Below are 14,585 nucleotides of genomic sequence, written 5' to 3' on the forward strand. Positions count from 1 at the left end.
GATCTTTTGCTGCTTGCCTCTGCTGTCGGGTCTGGAGGAAGCACCAGAAGCGCGTAGTGATTTAACAATCGGGTCGGTTTTAAGATGATGTTTACGGCGGTTTGCTTTAATGATAAACTACAAGGTTAAAGTGGACATTTCAAGGTTAAAGCCGAAATTTCCACTTTAATCACAAAATAGACATTTTTATTATGTCCTTATTTATTTTTCTCTGTGGCTCAAATACGCCGCTGTACATTCTGATGGTACAAGGTGCAAAAAAAAAAAAGACAGCACAGAAGATGGTATGTGAGACTTTTAAAATATATCGTGTCATTACTTTGGGGAATATGTGACGCTTGATTATAAAGGCAACATGAATACATTTGTATATCGGCATTTTGCTTCACCACATCGAACCATTCATCAAACACTGAAGCACGCACATCAGTCCTGGAGGATCCTAAAAGTGGCTGGATTAGCAAGAAATTCAGGCAGGAATTCAGGGTTGAAATGTGGAGAGTTATGACGATATTCCAGAAGAAGGTGACATAACTGTATTTGGATAATGTATATTGTTGTACATGAGTAAATATAAGATATCACTGAAAATAAGCCCTAGTGCATCTTTTGGAGCAAAAATTAATTTAAGACCCGGTCTTCTTTTTGGGGAAACGCGGTATTCAGCCACATAATAGTTTTCAAAAAAGAAAATATATCATTAGAAAGTTAAAAACTTATACATGAATGGGAAAAAATACATAAACCATAATAATAATGTATTATGTATGCTGTGTTTCTCAAATTAATAACACCATTACATTTAAAAAAAAAAAAACAAAAAACTAACATACACATTCTTTACACATAGTGTAGGCTGTTGTAGATACCATTTAATAATTGATTCTTAAATTATTAAAGGGATATTAGTGTATCGTCCGCAGAAACATAGCCTATGAAGGACTACTATGGTGGAACTAAATGTCTTTTCTTTGTTCCGAGTAAACAGTAACATCATTTAATGTTTAAGGCAACAGAACAATAGTCAAAACTATGAAACATATGTAAATTGACCAGGTAATGTTTGTGTAGCATTTCCTTCTATCGTAGTTTTTATTTTTATGTGCTGGGCACAGATAAATTCAAATGGTGACAGAGAGCTGGTGGCATTTAAAATGAAAAAGATAATTGGATGACATTATAGGTGTGAAAGTTACATTTTAATGAAAATGTTGTGTGAGAGTTTTCCCTTAAACTGGTGCCCCGTTGCTTAGTAAATTTTAAACATTGTTCATTGTTGTTTCAAGCCCACAATTTTTTTCAAATCTACAGTTCATTTACTGTTCTTGCTTAATCCAACCTCATCAAATACAAGGCAGGAAACAAATCTATATTGGTTCTCAGTATATTGAAGATTCCCAAAATGATGGGCAAAACGTATTTTGGTCTAAATTTTAGACCATCTTTCAATTGATTCTGTTTAACGATTATATTTCCATTTCCATTTATTTGCTTGGCAGACGCTTTTTTTCCAAAGCAACTTACAAAAGAGATAAACATAATTGAGTAGCATTAGGCTAGAGCCTGTTTGTTCAGAAAGTGTAATAGGACAGGTAACAAAAAGTTGATTGCAATAAGTGAAAAAGATGTAATAAATAATGAATATGCAATCATCTATTACCATCAGAATAGCAATTAAACAGTGTAACAACAAATTTACCAACAATATAAAATATCACAGGGCAAAGTTGTTTTTTTCCTTCAATTGGACAGATATTTGAGGGAACAGATGGGTTTTCAGATGCTTCATACATACTTTGAGAGAGTCAGAAGTACAGATGGAGGTGGGTAGCTCATTCCACCAACTAGCAACTACACAGCAAAAGATTCTGGATTGAGACTTGACACCAGGCAGAGGCGGCATCATCAGACCAATGCAGTGACCTGAAGAGACGAGTGACATGTGCCTGTCTCGGCTGGATAAATACAACATATAATGTAACTCAACCCAGACATTTTTGAGTAATGCAATAACAAATTGCTAATTTTGTAGTTAACTCACCATAGCTCCTCCACCCAACTTTTTATCCAGCATTTTTCAACCCAGACAATAGCCAATACAGGTGTTCAAACCACATTTAATGAAAGCAGATTAAGACTGCAACCAAAGAAATATGAACATACCGCATTATACTCTGCAACATAGGAGTAAGCTTAACAAATATATTCCTGACTTGCTTCATAAATACTAAGTGGATTTGTTCACAGTATGTTTCCACCTTATACCGTGGTGGTTGGTTGCTTCATTTACAGTGAATCTGAATAAATTATAAATAGAAGTTTGCATGTAGGTGAAATTAGAAACATTCAAAATATGTGCGTTATTGATTTCCCTGTCTGTGCACATTCCACTGTTTGCATTATTTCCTCAGGATAGTCACATTAAAAAGCACATTACTGCTTGCACAGTTTAGTCATCTGTCAGCCTTGATGTATTTTTGCACTCTCTTATTTAACAGTTGATATTGTAGCCAGCTACAAGTAACGATTTGAAAGGGTTTTAATTCAAGATAATGCCTACTTCTTATGACAGGCCTCGAAGCTTGATATAAGATTTAAGTTGAGAGTTTTAGCACACATACAATAAGTTGAGAATTTTAGCACACATACAATATAGCCATGCATTATGTAATTTTAAGATCTTTGTATAAATGTTTATTTTTGTCGTACAAATGTAGGACAATAAATACCTCCAGTTCGGTTTTTGTGATTTACAAAGTGTCAGTTTTATTTTTGAATTTCTGTAGTGGCCTTTGGCATGGAATTCTGTTAACCTTCTTCTATACATTTTAAATTCTGTGTTAATGTATTGCAAAGCTTGTTACTGCTACCATTTTCTCACAGCATTATCAATGTGACCATGTGCTCACCAATACTAACACCAAGTACTAACATTAGTAATGTGCTTGTGTCTTGAGTGTAATTTTTCCATTCATCTGCTCTTTGTGTCTCTTGTTAACCATTCAGAAACTTATGTCTTTTTCTTAAACATCAAAGCATTATTACTGATACCATTTGCAATGTTTTATTTAAAACTGACTGCTTAGTCTAAAGTAAATTTTTCACACAGGAAAGAATTCTCCCCCCATTTAGGATTGAATCATATTTGAATTTACAGCCGAAACAATGGAGTGGCAAATTACTGTCTATAGTTTTCCCTCAGTAAAGTCTTCATTCTTACATATGTGCAGTCTGAAGTGAGACTTAGTCTAGGTTTTCTTTGCCTCTAAAAGTATAGACTCGACATCTAGCACCAAGGAGCTTTCAAAAGTACCTTTAGACAAATGTTTGGAAAGCGTTGTTAGAGGATATGGATTAAATTAATATAAATAAATAAATGGTCAGTGAGTGTTGACCGTAGTTTGGTTAAGAAGGATGCTTCCAGAAGTTAGCAGCCGCAGAATGGGTGGGTAAATTCAGTTCTTTGTTAAGCATTCAGTAATTTTTTAAAGAAACCAACATTTTAAATGATTGGTAAAAATTCATTTTCTATGTAACTTGCACTAACAAGAAAGGGATTTATTTTGTGTTAAGTGTAAACTTGATAGAACACATGTGTTACATAATACAGTGGAACCTCTAGATACGAGTTTAATTCGTTCCAGCACTGAGCTTGTATAGCGAATTTCTCGTATCTAGAACAAACTTCCCCATTGAAAATAATGGAAATCCAGTTAATCCGTTCTGCACCCCAAATATATTAACATAAAAATCAATTTTCCTAACAAATAACACTGATAAATTATATATACTGTAGTCTACCTTTAATAAATAACACTGGTAAATAATATAACTGATTATTAAAAGAATCAAAACAGGTGTCCAAAGTGCAGTAGAGCATTCAATAAATGTTTAAATAAATAATCCTTAAAACAGTTGTGAAGTGGAGGTTTAAAATACACAAGAATAACAATCATTTAACACGAATTTAAAACGTCAAAAGGATGCCGTCTTTAAAAAACAGATGACAATCCCCGGTGCTTCTTCTCTGTTAGCGTCTCACCTGCGGGCTCTGCAACAGGCGAGACACTCTTAATGCAACTGACCTTCTCTACACCGTCCTGCTTCAGCTGTTTGGCTCGCCTGTTCAGCTCACTGTTCAGCTACACGCGAGCCTGCACTCACTCGCCCGCCCGCCTGCCTGCTTGTGCTTGTGCTCGCGCTCTCTCTCTCTCTCTCTCTCTCTCTCTCTCTCTCTCTCTCTCTCTCTCTCTCTCTCTCTCTCTCTCTCTCTCTCTCTCTCTCTCCTCTCTCTTCTTTTACTTTTTCTCCCCCTTAACCGGCTCGCGCTTCTCTATATATGCGGGGAGGACATGGCAGCTGCAGCCCATCAGCCACAGGAACAATCATGGATGTGGGCAGTTTCCCACCTGTGCACTTAAGTGAGAAACGCAGACACCGCAGATCGCGGCTCGCAACTGCTACCACGCCCCCTTGCTAAGCCGCCAGCAATACCCACAGCCTGGCTCGTGGCTCGTTACGCGAGCCAATGCTCGTATTTAGATCTGAATTTTTCGCTCATACTTTCCTCGTATTTTGAATTTCTCGTATACAGAGGTGATCGTATCTCGAGGTTCCACTGTAACTGGTTTAGAAAGTATCTTACTGCAAACCACAGATAGGCTAAATTTTCTTTATTAAACAAGAATATCTAAAAGCAAGATGCAAAGGATGAATGGGCAGACCAAGATTTGTAATTTACCATCTTGAAAGGTGTTTGCCAAGAAAAAGTAACTTGATCATTAATATTATAACCATTATTAATATTCATGTCATTGTTGAAAGCATGTTTTTCATTTTCATGTATGTGGTGTCATTTTATGTTTGTGTGCTTTTCAGCTTATTTGAAGGTAAATGCCTTGTGTAATTGAATATTTGTGCTGTGTGACAGATGACTATTTTGTTCTCATAATTCACTTCATTTTGTCTTTTTTGCCTTTTTTATGCCGCTTTCTGCCAATTCTTTCTTGTCTGCTTCATTGTGCCATTTGCTGGTTAAAACATCCCCATTTTGTACACATCATCATGCACCCTCCAAAAAAAAATTAAAATAAAAAAAAAAACAAAATATGAACCAATAGCTGCAGTTCTTCTGAAAGTGTGGTCCCTCAAGTGACTCTGCCTGTGAAGAAGCCAGAATCAGTTAAAGAGTGGTCGCGATGTAGCAGCCCCTCTGCTCCTCTCCAGGTATGACATTTCTTATCTTTTCTAATGGGAAATTTTTGGTGGTTAACACTCTTTCATTAACTGGTTGTAATTATAAAATAACTTTACACAATTAAACGATTCTTCTTGTGGGACTGCACATACTAGTTAGTATTATCAGTATGCATTTTTACAGATGACCATGAATGCTGATGTACTGTATGTTAAAGACAGGTTAATTTTTAAGTCTGTAATGATAAATTGTATGCTGTGGTCAGATGGCCAGGGTGGACAGAACGAAAAAATTCCAGGGGCTAGATGCTAGAGAAAACAAAACTGCGGGAGTTCAAAGGTCAAAAGAATGCCCCTCATCCTCTGGGCATTTTACCTAACATAGATATGCTTAAGTAGTTTCTGTTAAAGCTTCGCTCTAGATTATTTGATGCACTGGTTTTTACTTTCATTCCAGCATCACAGGCGGCTGGCTGCACAGTACTCTGATCAAGGTTATTCTCCTCATGCCTGCTGAAAGATATAAAACTTAGCATTATGACCACACTTTGGTAAATTTACACTTTAAAAAAATGTTTTTTGTATCTCTTATGAATTGTACTCCTGGCTATACATCATGTCTGGCCAGAGATTGAGAATGTGAGTCCATAATTTTGGGAGTCCATCTCTGTGTATTCTCTTGCTCTTGATGTTTGGGAAATTGATGATGGGGAAGGGGTTATTTGAGGTTTATCCAAGCTAAGAGAAATGAATTTATAAGTGAGGGCATCTTTAGGGGAATGCATATCCAAATTACATTTTTTTTCATAAATACAGGGTGAGTCAAAATTATGTTAACATTTGAAAGGCAGAAACAATGAGGCAGCTGACCGGAGCTGTGGCCGTAAGGTGGTCGGTGCCTGTCGTGGCGGCAATCCCCGAACCCGCTGGTGGACACCGGCGGTGAAGGATGCCGTCAAGCTGAAGAAGGAGTCCTACAGGACCCTTTTGTCCTGTGGGACCCCGGAGGCAGCTGATAGGTACCGGCAGGCCAAGCGGAATGCGGCTTTGGTGGTTGCTGAGGCAAAAAACTCGGGCGTGGGAGGAGTTTGGGGAGGCCATGGAGAATGACTTTCGGACGGCTTCGAGGAGATTCTGGTCCACCATCCGGCGTCTCAGGAAGGGGAAGCAGTGCAGTGTCAACACTGTATATGGTGGGGATGGTGCGCTGCTGACCTCGACTCGGGACGTTGTGGGTCGGTGGGGGGAATACTTCGAAGACCTCCTCAATCCCATTAACATGCCTTCCAATGAGGAAGCAGAGCCTGGGGACTCAGAGGTGGGCTCCCCCATCTCTGGGACTGAGGTCACCGAGGTGGTCAAAAAACTCCTTGGTGGCAGGGCCCCGGGGGTGGATGAGATACGCCCGGAGTTCCTCAAGGCTCTGGATGTTGTAGGACTGTCTTGGCTGACACGCCTCTGCAACATCGCATGGACATCAGGGACAGTGCCTCTGGATTGGCAGACCGGGGTGGTGGTCCCCCTCTTTAAGAAGGGGGATCGGAGGGTGTGTTCCAACTACAGAGGGATCACACTCCTCAGCCTCCCTGGAAGAGTCTATTCAGGGGTCCTGGAGAGGAGGGTCCGTCGGATAGTCGAGCCTCGGATTCAGGAGGAACAGTGTGGTTTTCGTCCTGGTCGCGGAACAGTGGACCAGCTCTATACCCTTAGCAGGGTCCTGGAGGGTGCATGGGAGTTTGCCCAACCAGTCTACATGTGTTTTGTGGACTTAGAAAAGGCATTCGACCGTGACCATCGGGGAATCCTGTGGGGGGTACTCCGAGAGTATGGGGTACCGGCCCCCCTGATAAGGGCTGTTCAGTCCCTGTACGATCAGTGCCAGAGCTTGGTCCGCATTGCCGGCAGTAAGTCGAACCCGTTTCCAGTGAGAGTTGGACTCCGCCAGGGCTGCCCTTTGTCACCGATTCTGTCCATAACTTTTATGGACAGAATTTCTAGGCGCAGCCAGGGTGTTGAGGGGGTCCGGTTTGGTGGGCTCAGGATTGGGTCACTGCTTTTTGCAGATGATGTTGTCCTGTTTGCTTCATCAGGCCGTGATCTTCAGCTCTCTCTGGATCGGTTCGCAGCCGAGTGTGAAGCGGCTGGGATGAGAATCAGCACCTCCAAATCCGAGACCATGGTCCTCAACCGGAAAAGGGTGGAGTGCCCTCTCAGGGTTGGTAGCGAGATCCTGCCCCAAGTGGAGGAGTTCAAGTATCTCGGGGTCTTGTTCACGAGTGAGGGAAGAATGGAGCGTGAGATCGACAGGCGGATCGGTGCGGCATCCGCAGTAATGCGGGCGTTGCATCGGTCTGTCGTGGTGAAAAAGGAGCTGAGCCGCAAGGCGAAGCTCTCAATTTACCAGTCGATCTATGTTCCTACCCTCACCTATGGTCATGAGCTATGGGTAGTGACCGAAAGAATGAGATTGCGAATACAAGCGGCTGAAATGAGTTTCCTCCGCAGGGTGTCTGGGCTTTCCCTTAAAGATAGGGTGAGAAGCTCAGTCATCCGGGAGGGGCTTAGAGTAGAGCCGCTGCTCCTCCGCATCGAGAGGAGTCAGATGAGGTGGCTCGGGCATCTGATCAGGATGCCTCCTGGACGCCTCCCTGGTGAGGTGTTCCGGGCACGTCCAACCGGGAGGAGGCCCCGGGGAAGACCCAGGACACGCTGGAGGGACTATGTCTCTCGACTGGCCTGGGAACGCCTTGGGATTCTCCCGGAAGAGCTAGAAGAAGTGGCCGGGGAGAGGGAAGTCTGGGCATCTCTGCTCAAGCTGCTGCCCCCGCGACCCGACCTCGGATAAGCGGGAGACAATGGATGGATGGATGGATGGATGGATGAAGATGATTTACAGGAATGTCTCAACCTGTTCGCCATCTTGTTACTCACGCAAAAACCAACGAGCAACAATACCATTTAAAGCCCGAACACACATTTAGCGGGGAATATATGATACCACAGTCCATTTTCTGTCCTTCAGGTCATTGATATCATGAACTTTCCTGCTATACACGTGCTCCTTCACCATACCCCATAACCAGAAATCACAGGTTGTCAAATCAGTGGAGTGTGTAGGCCATGGCATTGGTCCACCACGACCTATGCATTGGCCTGGAAAGTTGTCGAGATTAAAATAATCCATTAGTGTTAACATAATTTTGATTCACTCTGTATATGAAACCGCAGCATTGCCGTATTGCAAACTTCAGTAAGTTTTTCACAGTTACTGCCACGTAAATCTACCCTGAACATTGAGAAATTGACCGATCTTTTTCAAAATATTGCATCGTGTTGTGTTGTTACAGGGTTCAGGCATGTTGTTTTTCATCCAATTTGGTCCAGTGTTTATCCCCATATCCTTCACATATGGTTTGATTTGTGTTCAGTGATAACTGCTGTAGGAATTTTTTAACTGAGATTTTTTGCAGTTTTTCCCATTAAGTCATGGGGTTAGACCTCTTGATTTGTAAATTCTTTGCACAACTACTTTTTGACATACATAATTTATTTAAATACATACAAATATATGTATACATGTATGCACACTTGGAAGTACATAGAGGCATATGCGAGCGCACTCACACACTCAAATAAATTTATAAATGAAGATAGGTGACAGGGTGTTTGCCCTTCTTGAGCATGTGCTGGATAATGAAGAGAAAGTAATGAACACGCAACGGACAAGTAAAGATGAACATGGGTAGAGGCATTAAGCCACCGTTGTACCAATCTATCTGTTTTTGCAGCTTGTTTATTTAATTTTTCCCAATGTGATTAGTTTCAAATTAAATATTATTTAAGTTGGTCACTTTATTCAATTTTCTGTTCATTTTATTCTACATTTATTTTTGTTCATACTAAATATTACAAAAATTAACATACTGTACTTGATTCTATGTTATTGCACAGTATAATTAGTTTTATTGTATTATAAAATCTTGCAGTATAACTAAAGTGAAATTTGCAGCTGAAGTACTGTATGGACCATTCCATAACAATTTTTTTATAAATGTTACCTTAAAATGAATATGGTGTTTATTCTTAAAGCTGTTTGTTCTAAAATGAAGTCAGAGATACTAATCTTGGCCAGATGTAACTTTTCGTTATGTCAAGCAGTCTTAACTTTCTTTTTCCATTTTTCTCTTTGCATTGATCACAGTGGTGCATGAGGGTTTTTCTCATCCATTTGCTTTGTTTATGTGGAACACAAATCGAGTATGTATCTGTAACAATTTCTCATGTGATATGTTCCCACACATCCTTCCTATGCGGGAATTTCTTGCCACAAAATAAGGTCACTAAATCAAAATAAACTGACAGCAGTATTCCACAAATTGTGTGCAGAGAAGCTGGAGCTGTTTGCAGACTGGCAAAGTGCATTTCTATCATCAGTAAGTGCAGTCATCATAAAAAGAGTGCATCTAAATTCAAGCTGCATTTTCCAAAGCAAACCTATAACAGGAATGTATTTGTCACAAATGCCAGACTGTCAAAACTGTTCTTCCACCCATAATTTGCAGATTGTCTCAATATAACCAAAGCATGTTGCTTGTTTGCAGTATTTCAAATGTTGATTTTTACTAAGCCTTTCTAGTTGCATAGCATTTAAAGCACTATTTAGCATTAAAATGATGCAAAATATAGGCATAATTTGTGTGTTTGTGTGTGTGTGTGTAGATTTTGTACCTATTATTCTACATAGCTAAGATAAACATTTTTTAACACTTTGTCGTTGCATGTCTCTCCACATTACAGTTTCTGTACTTTAATTTCTTTCTTTATTAATAATCTCTTTTTCTGATGTACTTCTTGGAACTATTCGTTGTTGTGTGCATTGTTTTAATCCAATGCTAGAAAAGCAAACGGAAATTGTCTATAGTTTTCACCAATCAGCTTCTTTGTTTGACATGCACAATTTCAGATTCAGACAAAATGTTTAGACATGGAGTTTCAGACAAACATACTTTCAAATTCTTAATCAACAGAAAAATGTATTTATTAAAATATGCACAGTGTGACCCATTCTCTTGCACAGAGCATGGTTTCTTTATAAATTATATGACTCTCGGCTGGTCACTAAGTTGTCGGGTGGGGGGTGTTTGGAGGTTAAAATTGTTATATATTGTCTTGTTATATAAAAGAAATTATGTAGTCTGTGACAACTTTTAAATGGTCATTTTTATTTTATACATTAACTTTGTTTTTTAGTGACTGTATTTTGGCAAAGTATTCTATATATTCAGTAATATTAATAAAAATAATATTCACAAGTTTTCTACTTTTAATTCTTTTCATTTTTCCTTCAGGGCCCAGTAATATATGCTCAGCTGGACCATTCAGGGAACAACTCCTCCAATGCCATCTACAAATCTGAACCAGTGGTATATGCTGATATCCGAAAGAACTAATTAAGGACCTGGAAAAGACTGACCAACCCATATGCATTTATAATTTCTAATGTATGAACAAGTTGGGGTCAATCAATGCATGTGCAAATATGTGTCAATAAAAACAGCATAGTTTTCTGCAGAAGGATAGTGCATGTAATGAAATGTCAAGTATGTTGAAAAGTGACCTTTCTTTGGGGAGTCTTCTTCCTGGTTGCACCTTAATTTATTCATATTACTACTATAATGGTGTACAGGATGTTAGGATAAATTATCCAAAATAATACATAGTTGAGCATCCGTACTGAATATTACCATCCTGCGTGGCAAACATCATAGCTTCATTTCAGTGTGGTACTAAGTAAAGTTTTGGTTATTATAAGTGTCTTCAAAAGTTGTGAAGCTGACTCTGCAGCTACCAATCCATAATGTCATTTTATGGTGTATTTTGTATGTCCGTGAAAAAAATTCTGCCTAATGTTTTACTCTGCCTGCTCTTTGAAAAATTAGGGTATGGTTTGTGAATCTTGTTTGTTTTTGGGTGCAAGCAGGCATCTCCTGAATAGTACAATTTCCAAGAACCACTAATACATATTGTTTACAAAGTAGAAATGAAGGAAATAAAAAACCCTTGTCATTTATAACAATGGTCTAGTTATTACTTTCATTAAAACTGTTTTTTGTTTGTCATTTTCCCCCTAGTGCTATTCATTTTGAGTTTCAACTTTGTATTCTTTGGAAGTAATTTATAGCAATATTTTAATGAATATTGCTGAGGATGTTTAGATGTTTCACTTGTTGTTTAGTAAATTGAAAGCATTGAATGGTGACCATTGTTAACATCTGGCTACATTGTTTTGGAAAGTAAATGTACAAGAGTTTAAAAGAAAATAAGACATTTTTGTGCTGACATTCATGAAATAGAGGCTCTTTATCTTATAGCTGCTTATCTGCCATCTGACATTTTGTACATACTTAAGAACGCCTCGCTCTTAATGTTATAGAAGGCAGCGCCTTGATTGTATGTACATTAAGTTTCTTTGTGGAGAGTCTTTAGCCTTTTCATTGCATTTTCATGTGGTAAAATTAAATTGACAATTCAGCAAGTCAAAATGTTAAATGAAATTGTTAACTTCCAAGTTACCTAGTGAGAATGCTTTACTGATGTTTGTCTTTTCGTTTACATTTTTGTATTCATCATGTCTTTTAAAAAGACTTTTTTTTTTTTTTTAGGAACCTTATTCAATAGAAATCTATTTTTTAATTCTTGTTCTATACTAATTTTATTGAACAATCAAGATCCCCAATATCTGGTGCATAAAACACTAATGACTATAATAAAATACTGCCAAAATACTATGTGGTACTTGTTAAAGACTGCAGGTTACTGTGTGTTGTGCTCAGTGAAGATACTCTTCAAATTTGACTTCAATTACAATTTAGTCTTGAACATATTTTTTTTCTTATTGCTGGAAATAGTGTTATTTGAACATTTATTAAAAACATGAACTGGAAGTAATGCTTTGATATATTGTAAAAAAACTGAAATTTCTTTTACACCTTATTGAGATGTTATTTCAACAGTTTTATAATTGCAGATCTTTCTTTGTTACTGCAATGAAATGCTTTTGGGTTATGTCTATAACCAACGTTAAACACAAATGTACAGTAGGCCATTTCTTTTAAAGAGGTTACATTTCTATTCTGACAATAACAGAAAAATATTACTTATATATTGTATAAGACTTGTGCAGCATTTGACAGTCATTCCGTGCAACATGATACATGATATGAAATATTTTAATAACCTTAAATGATTAGTTAAATGTATCGCTATTTTATATAATAGAATGTAAAACCTTTGTGCATGTTGAATGCCAAGGCTAACGTGATATCAGAAATGTTAGCAAGAACAGTCACATCTAATATACTGTATTTTGTCTTTGTGTCGGTCACCACTTTGTCACTTTTGTGCAAAACCAAAAAGCAATGGTAGAGAGCAGATTGTGCGTCCGAGCGTCCAGTCACAGTCTGTGAATTTTCAGGTTCTACCACTTGAACAATTGTTCTTTTCCAATATGAACACACATTGTTTAGCATGATGAGGTTTTCTTTTAATTAAGTTCATTTGTTTACACATTTGCTCTTTGTGCCTAAAATGTGGTTGTTTTGACCTAAAGAAAATCATATTCAGATATCTTCACAAATTTAAAATAGTACTATCCACTCTTTACACTGTTGTTTTTATGACAAGGAATGTGAGTCATGGTGATCCTTCACATGAATATTTTAACCGAGATAAAAGTGTATTTTGTTTTTAACCATAAATATAACTGTTAAAGGCTAATGTCTTGACTGTAAATAGCACACTCGTTGGATAGAATAAAAATGCTGGATTTTGAATCCTCAGTAAGTTCTTACAAAAAATTTGTTGCTGCCTTGAAAGTTAAAGAACTTTAAAAAGCATATAAGAAAAAGTTATGTAAAATTATATTTGAACGTACTTGTAGCATTCAGTCATTTAACTAAAGTTATTAAAATATATCTGGGCTTTTTGCTAATCACATTGCACAGTGTTTTACTTTTGAGTATAACATGAAATAACATTTGACTGCTTAGTGGGAGTTGTTTGTCTTCCGTAGTTTGTGCCACTGTATGCTGATGATGGTTATCTTTTGGATAAAACTGGAATGCTATAATGTGCTTTATTTTCTTTTCATCAATGTCAGAGTGTCCGTGTTTTCTGACTGTATGTGTATTGTATATAGCAGATTCTTTACTCTAAAAATGCTGTCTTTAATTTCTTATACTTTTGTCTCCAAAATACTGTATGATTTTTTTATGTATTAAAATTCATTCTTGTATATAATGGTGTCAAACATTTTTTCTGTATTTCTGACTTAGGTTAATATGGTGATATGTATGAATATGAGCTATAGTGATTTCCAGAAAAGAAAGAAAACATAAATTGTTGTTATTATTAGGGACTGAATTTCTACATGGAGGTTGCACATTTCCACTCGTCAGTGTGATTTTTCTCCTGTTCGTTTTTCTTTTGCTAAATAGGTCTAAGGTGGATTAATTGGTGATTATAAAATTGGCCTAATGTATAGTGGCAAGATAAAGTATACAGTGATCCCTCGCTATATCGCGCTTCGCCTTTCGCGGCTTCACTCTATCGCGGATTTTATATGTAAGCATATATAAATATATATCGCAGATTTTTTGCTGGTTCGCGGATTTCTGAGGACAATGGGTCTTTTAATTTCTGGTACATGCTTCCTCAGTTGGTTTGCCCAGTTGATTTCATACAAGGGACGCTATTGGCAGATGGCTGAGAAGCTACCCAACTTACTTTTCTCTTTCTCTCTCTTGCGCTTTCTTTGATCCTGACGTAAGGGTTGTGAGCAGGGGGGCTGTTCGCACACCTAGATGATACGGACGCTCGTCTAAAAATGCTGAAAGATTATCTTCACGTTGCTACCTTCTGTGCAGCTGCTTAGTGACGCGACATGCTGCACGGTGCTTCACATACTTAAAAGCTCGAAGGGCACGTATTGATTTTTGCATGTTTGTTTTTCTCGGTCTCTCTTTATCTCTCTCCCTGCTCCTGACGGAGGGGGTGTGAGCTGCCGCCTTCAACAGCTTTGTGCCACGGTGCTTCGCATACTTAAAAGCCAAACAGCACCATTGATTTGTTTGCTAGAGATTGTTTTCTCTATCTATGTGACATTCTGTGCTCCTGACACGCACTCCTTTGAAGAGGAAGATATGTTTGCATTCTTTTAATTGTAAGACAGAACTGTCATCTCTGTCTTGTCATGGAGCACAGTTTAAACTTTTGAAAAAGAGACAAATGTTTGTTTGCAGTGTTTGAATAACGTTCCTGTCTCTCTACAACCTCCTGAGTTTCTGCGCAAATCTGTGACCCAAGCATGACAATATAAAAATAACCATATA

General features: G+C 38.1%; 1 protein-coding gene across 2 annotated transcripts in view; it reads left to right on the forward strand.

The window, feature by feature from the left end:
• Window positions 1-13,494, forward strand: part of mpzl1l (myelin protein zero-like 1 like) — an 81,332-nt gene extending 67,838 nt beyond the window's left edge. The window contains exons 5-6 of one of the 2 annotated variants that reach the window (XM_028799524.2): window positions 5,121-5,226; window positions 10,545-13,494. In XM_028799524.2, the coding sequence (XP_028655357.2) occupies window positions 5,121-5,226; window positions 10,545-10,646 (208 nt within the window). In that variant the 3' untranslated portion in view covers window positions 10,647-13,494. The remainder of the gene's footprint in view (window positions 1-5,120; window positions 5,227-10,544) is intronic. The other variant, XM_028799525.2, reaches the window with a different exon arrangement.
• The last annotated feature ends 1,091 nt before the right edge of the window (window positions 13,495-14,585 follow it).

This window comes from Erpetoichthys calabaricus, chromosome 4, assembly GCF_900747795.2.
Source record: "Erpetoichthys calabaricus chromosome 4, fErpCal1.3, whole genome shotgun sequence".
NCBI classification, from domain to species: Eukaryota; Metazoa; Chordata; class Cladistia; order Polypteriformes; family Polypteridae; genus Erpetoichthys; species Erpetoichthys calabaricus.